The sequence below is a fragment of the Zootoca vivipara genome, chromosome 1 (assembly GCF_965207765.1).
Source record: "Zootoca vivipara chromosome 1, rZooViv2.hap1.1, whole genome shotgun sequence".
NCBI lineage: Eukaryota > Metazoa > Chordata > Lepidosauria > Squamata > Lacertidae > Zootoca > Zootoca vivipara.
Window position 1 is genome coordinate 131289610 of NC_142582.1, and position 18021 is coordinate 131307630.

At 47.0% G+C, this 18021-nt stretch overlaps 1 protein-coding gene across 11 annotated transcripts in view; it reads left to right on the forward strand.

The window, feature by feature from the left end:
* Window positions 1–18021, forward strand: part of NIN (ninein) — a 108295-nt gene that overhangs the window by 25388 nt on the left and 64886 nt on the right. For all 11 annotated transcript variants that reach the window (XM_060270695.2, XM_060270705.2, XM_060270714.2 and 8 more), the window contains exon 4: window positions 7268–7349. In XM_060270695.2, the coding sequence (XP_060126678.2) occupies window positions 7268–7349 (82 nt within the window). The remainder of the gene's footprint in view (window positions 1–7267; window positions 7350–18021) is intronic.

Sequence of the window (18021 nt, forward strand, 5' to 3'; positions counted from 1 at the left end):
GCTGCTGCAGCCTCCTTTGAGGACAATGAGTGTTTTGTTGAATACAAACAATATGCCCTCATCTGACCATTTCTCATTGAGTGACACAATGTAATGCTATCAAGATCTTAAGGTTCCCCTCGATGAATACTGGGGGAGTTATATGTACAGTGCTTGTTTGCTTCCTGCCTTCGGTGGTTGATTAAATCAATCTCTTCTTGTTGATTAAATGCTCCAGCAGATGAAAGGGGATCAGACCTCAATAGCAGAGATCACCATTTGCATCTAGAAGGCCCATGTTCAATCATTGTCATCTTCAGTTTTGTTTTTTTAAAATAGGGATTTGGGGTAGCTGAGTTGGAAAATTGCTGCCAGTCAGAGTGGGCATTCTAGGCTTGACGGGGTAGAGGTCAGACTCTGCAATAAGACAGCTTTGTATGGCTCATATGGCCCAGGGGTTCTAACATCCCAAGTCTGTAGGTGATGGAAGGGCAGTCCTGACGCAGGGCTCTCTGGATGTTGTTGAATTTCAATGGACAGTGGCTAGGAACGATGGGAGTTTGTCTAGCAATGTGTTGAGGTGCTGCAGGAGGTTGGTATTTTGTATTTTGATTAAAGGGGGAAGTACTAGCTATGGCAAAATAAAAGAAGAATTCCCTGGGTACCTAGATCCAGGTTTGGGGCAAGTACTCTTAGATGAGAAAGCCCCAGCAGAGATTTAAAATCACAGAATATACTGCTAAGTAAAGCATGGAAATATAGGCTGTTAGACCTTTGAAACAACCCCTTCTAAGTCACTTCCAAAGTTACCCTCTTCCGCTAGGCCACGCGTTTGGTAAGTTAAAAATGTTTTACTTACAAACTCTTCAAAGGTCAAATTCATGTGCTTTTCCATTCAGCAGCAATTGGCCCTTAAGAATAAGAGAGCCTAATGACCCTAACTAAAATAGCCTCATGCATTAACAGGCCTGTTTGTTTCTGTGGCACCAGATTAGTTGGCCGTGTGTAAGTTGCCAGGATTGGGCTAACCACAATTTCCATGGGTCTATTATTCCTTTACCACCAACCCATTGGCATGTTAGCTGTGATTCCTGCTTTTCAGGGGGGGTTGGACTAGATGACCCTTGGGGCCCCTTCCAACTCTACCATTCTATGATTCTATGATCTTCCAAGCCTGCTTATAGAGGGAGAGGGCCTCTCCCTAGTCAGCTCCCAAACTGACCTGTGCCCTTGTGCTTTTGGGTGATAAAAATACAGCAATAGTAATAACGCTGGCCTTCTTTGCAGGTTTGTTGTGATGGGTTAATAAGATCACCTGTGAGGTGCTGTAGATGCCTGGAAGCGCTTTATGGTCGGGAGTTCACAGGCTGCATTTTTAAGTATTTGCTGTTTTATTAGCTGTGACAGTTGGTTTTATTGTTGATTGGATTTCTGAAATATTGTCGGCGCTTTGAGTGGGCCTTTTTGATTAAATGGCACGTAAATCGCAAAGCACCCAAATCGCGGGGGTACCTGATTTCCTCCGTCAAACATTGGCAGGTGTGCCGCCATGATAGTGATATATTCCGAAGAGCCAGTGCATTGTGGGGGGAAGGGGGGGTGGATGGCCTCGTGATAATTGCAATGCGCAGGAGCCTGCCTCATCTCTCGCTCGCTTCTCTGCCTGTCGCACGCACTCCTTTAGCTTAAATGTCAAGGCATTTTTTTTTAATCAGTGAAAAATTTCCTCCTCGCTGCAAACTGCCCTTTTTGTGGAGAGCAGGGAGCGCTTTGCAATATTTGTAGGATGAATGGCAGCAATTAATGTGCAAATGAGACCCTCTGTATGAAGTTTCCTGGCAGAGCAGGTTTTCCGAGGCTGCTTTTAATTACTCTTTGTGATAACGGCAGTGAGGTCTCTATTGCTAGATGGCAACAGCCTGATACAGACAAAACAATGATGGGCTCTGGGGTGGGGTGGTGGGTGGGTAGCGAGCAAAGAAATGCTTAAGTACTTTGGGGCTTAACCCCCCCCCCCCCCCCCGTGTAGGTGGGAAGACCACTAACAGAGGTGACGATGTCACTTGTGACACCTTAAAAAAATTATTATGGCATAAGAGCTTTTCCAAAGTAGAACCCACTTCCATCAGTTGAGTGCTGCTCGGAGCCCCCCCCCCCCCCGGCCGCCTTTGAGTTAATAGACTTTTTCCAGAGAATCTCTATATCAGGGGTCCCCAAACTGAGGCCCGGGGGCCGGACGCAACCCAATTGCCTTCTAAATGTGGCCCGCGGACAGTCCGGGAATCAGCATGTTTTTACATGAGTAGAATGTGGTCCTTTTCTTTAAAATGCATCTCTGGGTTATTTGTGTGGGGCATAGGAATTCATTCATATTTTTTTTCAAAATATAGTCCGGCACCCCACAAGGTCTGAGGGACAGTGGAGCGGCCCTCTGCTGAAAACGTTTGCTGACCCCTGCTCTATATTCTAATAGTCTCTCAAACCTTTCAATTAATAACTGGGTGTCTGTATAGTTACTGTATATAACTTTGGGTACCTCCAAATGGGCTTTGATTGTGGGATCAGGTTTCTTCATGCATATGGGCTTTTCACAGCAATCACATGACCATTGTTAGCTTCAAGATGCCAGCCTGTATCATAGAATCTTAGAGTTGGAAGGGACCCCCAAGGGCCATCTAGTCCAACCCCCTGCAATGCAGGAATCTCAACTAAAGCATCCAGGACATATGACCACGAACCTATGCTTAAAAACCTCCAGGGAAGGAAAGTCCCACCCTAATTTAATCCAGATTTATTCTTCCTGAGGAAATTTTTCATAAGTTTTACAAAAAAAAAAAAAAAACTGTTGCCATCAACCCATTTGTCATAATGGCCTGTTTTGCATCTATTGTGCATCTTAAATTGTTTGAGGAAACACTTAGGAACTTGTACATTTTATCGGTTTGTCAGTTCACAGTATCTTATATCAGCAAGGAGATTCCTTCCTATCAGAATGAATGCAAAGACATAACAATGATTTATAATAATAATAATTTATTATTTATACCCCACCCATCTGGCTGCGTTTCCCCAGCCACTCTGGGCGGCTCCCGGCAGAATATTAAAAAGAAGATAAAACATCAAACATTAAAAACTTCAAACATTCCCTAAACAGGACTACCTACATAAAGTGTGTACAGCTTACAGCTTTCTACAGGACTAAATCACTTCCAGGAGCCAGGCTGAGCTTTCTGGATAATTCCTAATTTCTGGGTGTCTCCAAAATCTACTCTAGGGGCTAATTTAATGTGACACTATTAGCAGACCTCTCCATCTCTGTGAATTTTGTTTGACGCCATGGACAGACCTCCTCCCCCTCCATCCCATAAACTTGTCCAGTCCCCTTTTAAAGCTGCCCAAGACCGTGACCTCCAGTGCTGCAAATTCCATAAATTAACTCCGCATTGTGTGAATAAGGGCTCCCTTTTGTCTGCCCTGAATCTGCTGTTAATCAATTTCATTTAGCCTCTCTATCTAGTATATGGAGCATAACGGAGCAAGTGCCGAATTCTGCTTCATTTTTAACAAGTTACAATGGAAGTGGAGCGAGATCTAATTATTTCAGGAGGAAAAGGGGAAAGTATGAATGGATGATTAGTAATTTATTTCAAGTATTTTTATTCCACTCTTTAGCCAAAAAAAAGGGGGGGGGCTTCCAGAATGCCTTACAGATATCAGTAATAAGACACCTGCTGCCATTGGGCTAATAATCTAAAAGACCTGGCACCAAAGGAAAAGGTTTTAGGAGGGAGAAGGAAAACACAGGCACTTGCTCTTAATCTTGCAACTACCAGAAGGACTGGAAACGGTTCAAGGAGAGGAAGAGCCAAAGACTGCTGGTTTCTCAGTAGAGCTGATAGAGAGACCCATCTCTCCGTCTGCTATAGCCTACAGTCATACCTCGGTTTAAGTATGCTTCGGTTTGAGTACTTTCAGATTGAGTTCTCTGCGGACCCGTCTGGAACAGATTAATCCACTTTCCATTACTTTCAATGGGAAAGTTTGCTTCAGGTTAAGTACGTGTCAGGTTAAGTAGGGACTTCCAGAACCAATTACACTCATACTTCGGGTTAAGTAAGCTTCAGGTTGAGTACTCAGTGGACCCGCCTGGAACAGATTAATCCACTTTCCATTACTTTCAATGGGAAAGTTCGCTTCAGGTTAAGTACAGACAGGGCCGGCCCTACGGCCACGCTGGGTGCCGCAGGGCACCACGGCGCCGGTCCGTCAGGAGGGCGCCGCGAGCTGCGCCCACCCGCTGGCCAGCCGCTCCGCCGGTTCGCCGCGCAGCTGCGCCCATGGCAACCGCGCTGTGCCTGCCCGACCGCTGCGCAGCAGCGCCTGTGGCAGCCACGCTGCGTCCACCTCCCTGCCCACCGCGCTGGGAAACAGGGCGGGGGACCCCAGAGGGATCCGTCGCTCCACGGCCCCAGGGGTGCTTAAGACGGTCCTGAGTACAGACATCCGGAACCAATTGTGTACTTAAACCGAGGTACCGCTGTATATGAAATAAATACAGTCGTACATTGCATCCCAAGTGCCTTGGTACTCGGACGTTTTTGCTCCTGAACGATGCAAACCCGGAAGTGAGTGCTCCAGTTTGCGGACGTTCTTTGGAACCCGAACGCCTGACGGTTTGGTTTACGAACGTTTTGGAAGTCAAGCGGACTTCCGGAACGGATTCCGTTCGATTTCCAAGGTACGACTGTATAGTAAATGAGCAGAGTAGTTCAGTCTTCTCCAAAGCATGTGCCAGAGCCAAGCCCCAGAGCATGTCTGGAGTACCTGGCTCAACCCTGGACTTTGTGAAGTGCAGGTGAAGAAAAGGGTCTGTTACCCAAGGAACAGCGTGCCTTAAGTGGCCAGATTAACCCGCAGGAATCTTGTACTGGTTGCTAGACTTCTCAGTCATGATGGAGGCATCTTGTAGGTGACATTTTTGGCAACCCTTTGTTTAGAAACAAAGTGGTGAATTTGAACTTAAAAAGAGCCTGTTGGTATTATCTGATTTAAGAGTTAATATTGGAATGATGATTCGTTGTTAATAAAAATTATAGGCAGAAGGGAAAACATTTTTAGAATGAATAAAGGGAATTAGAAATATTTGATTTGAAATATTAGATAAAGGTGATTGCAATGGTATATGGAAGAAGGGTTGAAAATAAGAATAACGGATTGAGAGAATAATATGTAAGATTAGCAAAATTATAATGAATACTGTTTAAATAATATTGTAACAGGGACCCAAGGCGGGGGAGGTCGAGGGAGTCCAAAGGGTGATGATTAAGATTTAAGTTAGAGATTTTGTTTTTGATATTTTTTTGTTTTTCTTTTTTTGTATTTTTGTTTTTGTATTTTGTATTTTTGGATTGTGTATTTTTGTGTTTTGTATTTCTATATGTGTGTGTTGGAAAATCTTCAATAAATATATATTTTTTTAAAAGAGCCTGCTGGATCCGTCCAGTGGCCCATCTAGTCCTGCATCTTACCCTCCCAGTGGCCAACCAGCTGAATACCACTCCCCTCCACCTGCAATTCCCAGCCAGTGGTTTTCAGGAACTTAATGTGTAGGAAGAACGTCAACACCTGGATGAGTAGCCATTTGTCTTGGTGACTGGGGGGCATCACAGATTGCTCCAGCCAGAGGAACATAAGAGGGAGTCTGCTGGATCAGGCCAGTGTCCCTTGCAGCTCTACAGTTCTGTGATTTTATTACCGCAATGGGTGTTTCCATGTTGCTGATGGAGAGATGTTTGCTTGCTAGGGCACCGGTCTCCATAGCGCCCCGGGGCCCAACAGGGCAGCAAAGCTTTCAGCTGCCACTATGCTAAAGCTGGCAAGGGATTCATTCATTCGGAATAAACTTGAAGCTTGCTTGGACAGAGCTTTTCATAAGTCTTTGAAGAAGAAGAAGTAGGACTCAGGGAGGGGTGGGGAGGAAAGTGCTTGGGAAAAGCACATTAAAAGTGTAACCTGAGCAAGAGGATTTCAGGTTGCTTCAAACCTGTCTTGCTTCCCCCCCCCTCCAGAACCTGAAATTCTAAGCTGGGCAGCGTGGTTTGCATAATAATAATAATAATAATAATAATAATAATAATAATAATGGTCATAGAATCATAGAGTTGGACCACAAGGGCCATCCAGTCCAAGCCCCTGCCGAGCAGGAAACACCATCAAAGCATTCTTGACATATGCCTGTCAAGCCTCTGCTTAAAGACCTCCAAAGAAGGAGACTCCACCACACTCCTTGGCAGCAAATCCCACTGTCGAACAGCTCTTACTGTCAGGAAGTTCTTCCTAATGTTGAGGTGGAATCTTCTTTCTTGTAGTTTGAATCCATTGTTAGAGCAGGGGAGGGAGAGAAGGAGAAGAAATTAGAGGCATTGGGAACATGGGGCGCTGGAACTGTGAGAGCTAAACTACAGTGCCCAGAATTCTTTGAAGGGGGGGAAATGTCCTTTAAAGGTTTGATGGGGAGGCAGCCACATTTGTTTCAGCTGCAGGAGGCTGTCATAGCTGCATCTCTGGTAAACAGAAGAAAGCCATTGTTTTAGACAACTTAGTCAGTGTGCATTGTGCCGTACAGAGGACAAGGGGGCAGGTGCCTGCCCCAATGAGCTTACAGTTCAAAATTTGAACAGTCGGGACTTCTCACAAAAAAACCTGGGAACTGTAGTTTGTTACAGGGTGCTGAGAGTTGCTAGGAGATTCCTATTCTCCTTAAAAGCCAGTGTGGTGTAGTGGTTAAGAGGGGTAGACTTGTAATCTGGGGAACCGGGTTTGCTTCCCCGTTCCTCCACATGCGGCTGCTGGGTGACCTTGGGCTAGTCACACTTCTCTGAAGTCTCTCAGCCCCACCCACCTCACAGAGTGTTTGTTGTGGGGGAGGAAGGGAAAGGAGATTGTGAGCCGCTTTGAGACTCCTTCGGGTAGTGATAAAGCGGGATATCAAATCCAAACTCTTCTTCTTCTTAAAATGCTTGAGCTCCGTGACAGCATGGTAGAGTGGTGCCTTTGCAGTGGACATCCTTTGGCTGGCTCGGGGTGGAGGAGCTGGAGGCCACAGGCTGGGAAGTATCGGGATATAAGCATGGAGAGGTAACGAGGGGGAAAGGCCACAGGATGCTTGGAAGGTCAGGCCAAGGCGCTTTTTGCTAGATCTGGGTGCATATTGCACTGCAAAGGTTTGTCCAGACTGAGTTTGCTGAAAACATTGTTGTTGTTTTTCTATCCTTTTTTTTTTTCAAAGGTCCACTTTGACCAGTTTAAAGAAGCCCTCATCCTCATCTTGTCCAGGACATTAACGAATGAAGAGTCCTTCCAAGAACCAGGTAAGCCACTTCATGGATGGGCTTGGATTCTGGCAACAGTCAGGGAGGTGATTTGGGGGGAGCGTGTCGGAGCTCGGATCCATTTCTGAAGGTGTTCCAGAACTTCTCGGTTTGCACTGCTTTGCTCTGAATTCAGGGGCCTCCCTTGGGGCAGCTTCCCACCCCAGCAGCAGGGCAGCTGGGCAATGTTTAACCCTGGCCTTGACAATATGAGGAGATCCACCTTGAGCCGCAGCAAAGGCCCGTCTAGTCCAGCATCCCATTCTCACAGGGGCTCACCAGATGCCCGAATGGGAAGCCTGCAAGTAGGATCTGAACATGACAGCCTCCTCTCCACTTCTGATCCTCAGAAACTTACCAATTCAGAGGCTTACCAATTCAGACTCTGGAGATAATACACAGGTAGAGCAGTTGGTGGCTGTTGATAGCCTAATCTTCCATGAATTTGTCTAACACCCTTTAATAATAATAATAATAATAATAATAATAATAATAATAATAATAATAATAATAATAATATATTTATACCCTGCCCATCTGGCTGGGTTTCCCCAGCCACTCTGGGCGGCTTCCAACAGAAAAATAAAACAGAGTAATCTATTAAACATTAAAAGCCTCCCTGAACAGGGCTGCCTTCAGATGTCTTCTAAAAGTCTGGTAGCTGTTTTCCTCTTTGACATCTGTTGGGAGGGCGTTCCACAGGGCAGGCGCCACCACCGAGAAGGCCCTCTGCCTAGTTCCCTGCAACTTGGTTTCTCGCAACGAGGGAACCGCCAGAAGGCCCTCGGTGCTGGACCTCAGTGTCTGGGCAGAACGATGGGGGTGGAGACGCTCCTTCAGGTATACTGGACCGAGGTAAAGTCCTGTATCAGGTAAAGTCCTGTATCAGGTATACAGGACTTTAACTCCTGAAAGACCTACATTGGCTCCCAGTACGTTTCCGAGCACAATTCAAAGTGGTGGTGCTGACCTTTAAAGCCCTAAACAGTCTCAGTCCAGTACACCTAAAGGAGCATCTCCACCTCCATCATTCTGCCCGGACACTGAGGTCCAGCTCCGAGGGCCTTCTGGCGGTTCCCTCATTATGAGATGTGAGGTTACAGGGAACCAGGCAGAGGGCCTTCTCGGTAGTGGTGCCCACCCTGTGGAACAGCCCTCCCATCAGATGTCAAAGAAATAGACAACTATCTGACTTTTAGAAGACATCTGAAGGCAGCCCTGTACAGGGCAGTTTTTAATCTTTAATGCTGTATTGTGTTTTTAATATTTGGTTGGGAGCCGCCCAGAGTGGCCGGGGAAACCCAGCCAGATAGGTGGGGTATAAATAATATATTATTATTATTATTATTATTATTATTATTATTATTATTATTATTATTAAATTATAAATCTAATCGATACAAAGCATTTTTTATATTAAAAAAAACCAACCTCAAAGTTGATGGCCATCATTGCAACTATGGCCTCCTTTCCAGTCAAATGATTGATCAGGTAGGGGGTGATTTGCATCCTTGTTGTTGTTGTTGTTGTTGTTGTTGTTGGTATTTTGGGGAGTCCATAAAAATGTGCTTGTGAGGCTGGATCAGGCATCCAAACTGTGGCTTAGCCGCCCCTGCTTAGAACCATAATTGGAAGAGGCCTTGACAAGGGCTGCCCAGTGTCTCACCCGCTGTTCACTGCAGGATCTGCACTGCAGGGCAACTACAGCATCCCTGACACGTAGGTCATCCAGCCACAAGTCAGATACCTCCAGCGGAGGAGGGCTCACCGCTTCTCATGGCAGTCATTTCCACCTGTCACACAATTCAGCGAGTGCTACTGAAGTCTCTGGGGCTTACGTCTGAGCAGATGTGAATGAGTTTTTACTGTGTAAAGATACAAAAGCCACTTGCCTTTCTTTGGGCAAAGAAGTCTGCCCGGACACTGAGGTCCAGCGCCGAGGGCCTTCTGGCGTTTCCCTCGTTGCGAGAAGCCAAGTTGCAGGGAACCAGGCAGAGGGCCTTCTCGGTGGTGGCACCCGCCCTGTGGAACGCCCTCCCATCAGATGTCAAAGAGAAAAACAGCTACCAGATTTTTAGAAGACATCTGAAGGCAGCCCTGTTTAGGGAGGCTTTTAATGTTTTAATAGATTATTTTATTTCATTTTTCTGTTGGAAGCCGCCCAGAGTGGATGGGGAAACCCAGCCAGGTGGGCGGGGTATAAATAATAAATTATTATTATTATTATTATTATTAACCAGCCGGCTTGGCTGTTTGAGGCTCTCCTGAGCAGAGTTTCCTAAACTTGGGTCCCCAGCTGATTTTGGACTACAACTCCCATCATCCCTAGCTGGAAAGACCTGTGGTCGGGGATGATGGGAATTATAGTCTGAAAACAGCTGGGAAAGACTGCTCTTGAGTTATTTTTGCAGCATAACAAAGAGCGCACCCTGAGCCAGGCTCTCGGTCCGTCTAGTTCAGGGTTACCTACACTGGCAGGCAGCAGCTCTCAAACGTTTCTGACCTAGCCCTGCCTGGACATGCTGCCGGGGATTGAACACTTCTGCATGCCAAAGCAGGTGAGCTACCTATTGAGCCCCGCCCTTCCTCTAAGGAGCATACCTGGGAGAGCGATACCTTGCTACTAAAATAGCTACCCAGCTGTACCAACCCTGGCCGCAGTTCACAATGACAGGAATGTGCACATAGGGTGTTCTTCTGCCCAGTTCCCAGGGCTACAGGCGCATGTCTGTGCTTGCCAAGGAAACATTTTTTTTAAAACCGACTTGGTTTAGTCACGCAAAACAAATACCTCACTGCAGGGTAACTGAAGGAGAAATCACCGGCAAGAGCCGCTGAAGCACAAAATGCGGAGCTTTTGCAGCTTCTGTTTCTCTTCTGTTTTCCATCTAACTTGCCGATGCATTTAGGGAAAAAGAGAGTTGGCACTTCTGCGGCTTTTAGTGAAGACATGCAGAGATGGACAGCCTGTTTGGCAAGGCTTGGGAGGTGGGGTGATACCAAACTCTCGGTGGTGGATGATTTGTCTACCCATTGAGGTTCTGGTCATCCTACCAGGTAGAGCAATGATAGGGAGTCTCTGGCCCACGGTCCTAATTTGCATCTTGGGGCTGTTTTCTTCAAGGTGCACCCTCCTGCCCCACAGTTGGTGTCCCTATAAGATGTGAGCTGTGGGGCAGGTGGGGCGGCACTTGCATAGCCCCAAGTCCTCTCCTTGAGTGGTTCGATTTCAGGGGGTGCACGCTAAGTAGAACACTTCAGCCGGCTCCATGGAGGTTGGCAGTTGCCCTCTGGGTACCAGTTTCTGGGTACCATGAGCAGGAGAGGGCTGTCTAAGGGCATCTTGGAGGCGTTGGGTTGGTCACTGTGGCAAATGGGATGCCAGCCTAGAGACATGTTCCAGGCCTTTTAAACTGTCACTGTGGCAAATGATTTCCATCATTTTCCAGTGCTCCTCCTCCTCCCCCCCCTCCTTCTTGGACAATGTGATTTTATTTAATGATTTAAGTCCTAACTCCATTTACCCATTGAAGTCAATAGGGCTGACTTCTGAGTAGACGTGGTTAGGATTGCGCCGTAATTGCCTGTTGGTTTGTGTGCATGTATGTGTTGTCCTGGGAGTAGCCCTTGCTGTCGTTTTTTGAATGGAACGATTGAAGAAGAATGAAACACAAAGCTGGTCTTTGGCTTTGTTAGGGGCTTCCGGCCTTGGAACAAAAACCCCAGAATTGTTGACATCTTGCTCGTGTAATTGGTTCTTAAAAGTTTGTAAACTACTTGGAAGCCTATTTTGGCATTAAAGGTAAAGGTAAAGGGGCCCCTGACCATCAGGTCCAGTCGTGTCCGACTCTGGGGTTGCGGCGCTCATCTCGCTCTATAGGCCGAGGGAGCCAGCGTTTGTCCGCAGACAGCTTCCGGGTCATGTGGCCAGCATGACAAAGCTGCTTCTGGCAAACCAGAGCAACGCACAGAAACACCGTTTACCTTCCCGCCGGAGCGGTCCCTATTTATCTACTTGCACTTTGATGTGCTTTCGAACTGCTAGGTGGGCAGGAGCTGGGACCGAGCAACAGGAGCTCACCCCATTGCAGGGATTCGAACCGCCGACCTTCTTATCTGCAAGCCCTAGACTCTGTAATTTAACCCACAGCGCCACCTGGGTCCCTTAATTTTGGCATTAAGTGGTGTCTATTTATTTTACTGCTACCATTTATTATTATGTTAATATCCCACCTCTTTTCAAAGTGAACCTTGGTCTCCCAGGTCCTAGTCCAGCACTTTAACCAATACACCACACTAATATTAGCATAATAAAATAAGTAATAACCGAAGCAATAGCTTTGGTTCAATAACCAGCCTTCAGGACCTCTGTTATTGAATTTGCCTTGTCGTTCTCTACCTAGATACCCCAGGCCCTTCTTTCTAAACACAGTCACATTTTTTGTCAGGTTTTGAATGATCAGGGCTGCTCCATCACTTTTGTCTTGACCTGAGTTCCTATTTTTGTTTTTTTACCTCTGTTCCTGCCCTCCGGGGAATGGGCACAAGAGGCCTCAGTCCTGGCTACTGCCATCCCCATCAAGGGATGCCAGATGCAATCACAGACCTCATGGTCCAAAAATAATCCAGATGGTTATCTCTTAACAGTGTGCATCCTGCCAAGTGATTGGTCATTTGGGATTATTTCTGGACCAAACCTGAGAGGTGCTCTTCTGCCGCTAGTGTGATGTTGTGTTGGCACGCAATTGTGATTTTCGGAAGAACCACACCCAGGGTTTTTTCACATTCCATGCAGTATTGAAGACCCATCAGTTCCAAATTCTTCAGCACCACTTGAGGGGCTGTTTTTGGCCCGGCTCTGAAAACAAACAGGAGTTGCGTTAATTCCCTTCCAGTACGTTCTTCTCCGTTCTAGCAGGGTGCAAGCCTTGGGTCCTCAGTGAGCCGAAACTAATTCCACTTGATGGGCCACAGCACCCTGCCCAGGGTGGGAACCTGCTAGATTTGAGCGTTGTGCAGCAATCTTGGCAATCTGTTTATTTGTAAAAAACAACAACAACTCAAATAGGAGTTGGATCTGGCCAGTGGGCAAAGTCAGTGCCAGATTTACATATAAGCTATAGCTTAGGGCCCCACTCTCTTGGGGGCCCACAAAAAATTTAAAGGAAAAAAAAAACCCTGGCTGTACATTTCCAAAATAGAAGATAAAAAACAACTAAAATAAAACCTACATACAGCAACCGTGTTTTGTGTTGTGTAGACTCCTATGATGTAAGTGATGGGCCCCACTTGCTAGCCTGCTCCCTCAAATATCACTGGTTTGCTCCTTTCTATATATAGGGACCCAGGTGGCGCTGTCGGTTAAACCACAGAGTCTAGGGCTTGCAGATAAGAAGGTCTTTGCATAAAGATTTTTAGGCGCTGACCGGCAGGTGCCTGCAAAAAAAAACCCTTTTGGCTGAGCCATGTCTTTACCTTTCCTGCACCAGACATTGTACCTGACATCAGGTGTCAGGTAGGTCGGCATGGCTTGGCCAAAATGGCCTTGTTGGCCAACTGGGGAGGGCCTGCAGGTCAGAAGTACCCCATTCTGGTTTTAAGGATTTTAAGGATAACATGCTATGTTAAAAAGAAGAGAGAATGAAACACAAACTTGCCCCTTTGGGACTTTTGACATTATACGTAATTGTGCCGTTTATTTAAAAATAAAGGAAAAAACATGAAGCTGCCTTAGCACCCTAAGGTGGGTGTGTATTTCAGAAGCACACACGCCCGGGCTTCAGAAATCAAGCCACTCTCAGGTTTTATTACAATCCGCTGGTCTAAGGTTTTTGTTAAATAAATAATCAGAAATCAAGAGTGTCTCTATTCCACAGACACACATCCCCCCGCTCAAATCTGAGTTGTGTGTATATGTGCAAAGAAAGTCAATATGAGGTTTCTTCCCCCCCCCCTTGTAGAGAAGCCTTGCATCTGATGTCGATACATAACAAAGCATAGCCCCTGGCAATGGCTGGTTGTGGGGGGGTGAGCAGTCGGGCTGGCAAGGGGAGGGGGGCAGGTTACAGCTCTCCGCCTGCTGAAGACTGATTCCCTTCATTGAATGGAGTCAGCTGCAACGTCTGCAGGATCCACAGCAGCCCATGGCCTCTGATATCCAGAGTCTAGCCCCCATTTTTTAATGGCTGCAGACTTTTGGCTTTAGCCATAAAAATTCATGCATAGCCAACGGCATTGAGGTTGCCTTCAATGGACCGCTCTTCTCTTCCTACCAGACTTGCTCAGGAGGCTGAAGAGGCAAGAAGTTTTTGTGTCTGTGTGTGTAGAAAATGATCTTCTCATTTGTTTGTCTGTTTGATTGATTATTTAGCTGTTCAGTTTCCATTTACGCATTGCTTTCCGTAAAATATCTCGAAGCCGTCTTGAAGTAAAAAGCCACAGCGAGCACCATTCCACACGTCAACAAAACCAAACCTCGATTTTGAAATCCACCACAGATAACAGGCTGGGGAGATAGTTGTTTGTACAGTATTTATTGATATTTTCAAAGGTTTCATGCCTGTCTTTCACCGATGGACTGCAGCAATTAAAATCGAGGGAAAGAAATCCAAACGAAAGCAGCGCAGTAGAGATTAATAATAATAATAATAATAATAATAATAATAATAATAATAATAATAATTTTATTTATACCCTGCCCTTCCCAGTCAAGACCGGGCTCAGGGCAGCTAACAACAAGAATATCAAAGCAAGCATAAAAGAAACAATTAAATTAAAATGCAGATTAAATACAATGTTAAAATTCAATTTTAAAATTAGGAATCTACAAGTGCAACCTCATTTAAATATCTGTAGGATATTAAACAAAACAGAAGAGATGGCCCCCGCAAAAAAAAAAACTCCTTAATAAGGTGTGGGGATGGCCACCAGCTCGGACATATTTTTAAAAGGGGATCAGGCAAGTTCATGAAGGATAAGGATACTAGCTATAGTGGCTGTGTTAGGAAGCTGCCTCGTATTACGAGTCAGGCCATTGGGCATATCTAGCTCAGGACTGTCTGCACTGACTGGCAACCTCTCCCAGTGGTACCTGGAGATGTCGGGGATTGAACCTGGGAACTGCTTAATAATAATAATAATAATAATAATTTATTTACACCAGGCTTCCTCAACCTCGGCCCTCCAGATGTTTTGAGACTACAATTCCCATCATCCCTGACCACGGGTCCTGCTAGCTAGGGATTGTGGGAGCTGTAGGCCAAAAACATCTGGAGAGGGCCGAGGTTGAGGAAGCCTGATTTACACCCCGCCCATCTGGCTGGGTTTCCCCAGCCACTCTGGGCGGCTTCCAACAAAAGATTAAAAATACATTAAAACATCAGTCATTAAAAGCTTCCCTAAGCAGGCTGCCTTCAGATCAGGGCCGTCTTAAGCATATCTGGCGCCCTGGCGCCGTGGTGCGAAGATCCCTCCGGCGCCCGTCCCATTTCCCAGTGCGGCTCTCTGGCGGGCGCAGCGTGGCGCCCCCCTGGCGGCCCAGCGCCCTGGCGCATTGCGCCACCCAGCCTTGCCTTAGGGCCGACCCTGCTTCAGATGTCTCCTGAACATCAGATAGTTGTCTATTTCTTTGACATCTGAAGGGAGGGCGTTCCACAGGGTGGGAGCCACTACCAAGAAGGCCCTCTGCCTGGTTCCCTGTAACTTTGCTTCTTGCAGTGAGGGAACCGCCAGAAGGCCCTCGGCGCTGGACCTCAGTGTCCGGGCAGAACGATGGGGGTGGAGATGCTCCTTTAGGTATCAAGGTCAGCACCAACACTTTGAATTGTGCTCGGAAACGTACTATAAAATATACACGGAAACGTATAAAAGAGGGTGCTCCACCTCTGAGCCACAGCACTTCCCCTGACGGTTCCGCTGTCAACACAAACGACATCATTCTTGCACTTGTCTCCTGCTTTCAGGCTTCCCAGAGGTATCTGGTTGGCCACTGGGAGAGCCGGATGTTGGAGTACATGGGCCATTGGTCTGATCCAGCGCAATATTTCTCCTTTTGCAGTTGACCACTTCAAATTGTAGAGCAGGGCTTCTGTGAGTCAGTGCTCTTTTGTGGGGCGCGACAGAGATGAGTGGAAGAAATCCAGCATTTCAGGGAGAATATAAGACAAGCAGGAATTTTCTCCCTGTCTTCTAGCTTTACCTGGAAAGGTGCGTGCATGTGCGGGCTTTATAGAAGACCATTCAGTCACCTGGCTTACTAGTCATACATATGGCTTGCTAGCAGGACACTGCCAAAGGGATTAAGGGGTCTTAATGGATCACAAGCTTGACAGTGTGATGCCGCAGCAAAAAATGCTAACATTATTCTAGGCTGCATCAACAGAAGTCTAGTGTTCAGATCAAGGGAAGGAATAGTCCTGCTCTATTCTGCCTTGGTCAGACCACACTTAGAATCCTGTGTCCAGTCCTGGGTGCCACAGTTCAGGAAGGATGTTGACAAGCTGGAAGGGTGTGCAGAGGAGGGCAACCAAGATGATCAAGGGTCTGGAAACCAAGCCTCATGAGGAACAGTTGAGGGAGTTGGGGATGTTTATCCTGGAAAAAGAGGAGACTGAGAGGAGATATAACCATCTTCAAACATCTCAAGTCAAATGGAAGATGGCACTGGCTTGTTTTCTCCTGCTCTGGAGGGCAAGACTCGAACCCGTGGCTTCAAATTACGAGAAAGGAGATTCCGACTAAACATTTGAAAACACTTTCTGACAGTAAGAGGTGTTTCGCAGTGGAACAGACTCCCACACGAGGTGGTGGACTCTCCTTCCCTGGAGGTCTCTAAGCAGAGGTTGGATGGTTATCTGTCGTGGATGCTTCAGCTGAGATTCCTGCATTGCAGGGGGTTGGACTAGATGACCCTTGGGGGTCCCTTCCAACATTACAGTTCTATGATTCTGTGTGGACCCCCCCACTTGTAATCTGAGTAGGTGCATGAAAACTCATTCCTTCAATAGTTTGTGTTGCAGTATCTTGAAAGTTGTTGTCATAAGGGGATTCATGGCTTAACAGGACTTCCTTTGTTGCTTTGGCTGAAGAAAACCTGGGCTAAGTCTCGCAAGGAGGTGTGTTGTCACAGTGCCTTGGCAATCCCCCCCCCAAGATCTCTCCTGGCACAGCACACACACACACACCATGGTGGGTTAGCTTCTCTCTGCTTTGGAAAAATCCAATTGCGCTTTGCTGTAATGAAATAACCCCCCCCCACCGCCACCCCCACCCCAATTTTTCAAGGCAAAGCAAGAAAACGAACAGGCCATAGAGAATCTATCAGAGCTAAAATGGCAGAGCGAGTCTGTAGGCTAGCAATTGCCAACAGGCCAGCTTTAATGGTGGTGATAAGGTTTGCTTTTGTTCTTCTGGGTCTTATTTAATCAGCCTGTCTCGTTTCTGATTTTCCCTATCTGTGCACTTCATCGTATGGCTTTCATGTCCAGGCTCCAGCTGCAGGAAATCTTGTTAAAATTGCCTTGTTCAAACACCCGCACGCCTGCCTGCGTTCCCCAGGGTTTGCAATATGCATGGATGGGGTGCAAGTCCAGGGAAGTTGAGGAAGGGGGTGGGGAGAGAGAGAATATCAAAGGGTTCCTGGTCCTGTGTATTTTATAATTCATTGCATAGCTAAGCTGCCGAATACATTTGCACTAACAAGCTCTGAGAGGGAGTTTGTATAAAAGCGATAGTCGAGGCGACACTGGAGGGGCTCTCAGTCTGGGCTTCCAAAGGATTTCTCGGCGTATTCTAATATGTGCCTCGTCTTTCTGTCTCCTCGTCTCGTGCTGTTGAATCCTTGCAATTTTACGATCGGTTTATTTTTTGCCCTTTTGCTCTGTGGAGACTCTGGGGTTGCACGCTCATCTCGCATTATTGGCCGAGGGAGCCGGCGTATAGCTTCCAGGTCATGTGGCCACCATGACAAAGCCGCTTCTGGCAAACCAGAGCAGCACATGGAAACGCCGTTTACCTTCCCGCTGGAGCGGTTCCTATTTATCTACTTGCATTTTGACGTGCTTTCGAACTGCTAGGTTGGCAGGAGCTGGGACCAAGCAATGGGAGCTCACCCCGTCACAGGGATTCGAACCGCCGACCTTCTGATCAGCAAGCCCTAGGCTCAGTGGTTTAACCACAGCGCCACCAGGGTCTAAGATCTGGCTAAATAAAAACACCTTCGCCTGATGCCAAAAAAGATGTTGGCTCTGGGGAGAGTGTCATATTTCTCCGGGGGGTTTCTTGCAAGTGAGGTCAGCCATAGGCTGGTGCAGAAAAGTAGCTTAGTTGGTCAAAGTGCTTGTTTGGTAAACAGGAAATCCTGGGTTCAGATCCTGGTGGTGTCTTTTGGTCGGGCTCAGCTCAGCTCAGTTTGAAAGCATCTGCTTTGCAAGTTGCACAATTCAGTTCCTGGCATCTTCGGGCACGGCTGGGAATGTCTGCTGCCTGCAGCCCTGGAGAGCAACTGCCAGTCAGTGCCTGCAAAACTGAACAAAGAGGACCCAATGGCCGGACACAGTAGAAGGCAGCTTCCCCTTTCCCTAGAGGAATAAGAAAACTCTTGCATCCCTCCCGGGGGGGGGGGCATCTCTTCTTGTCCCCCCCCCCCCGAAGCACACATTACCTAACGTCTTGG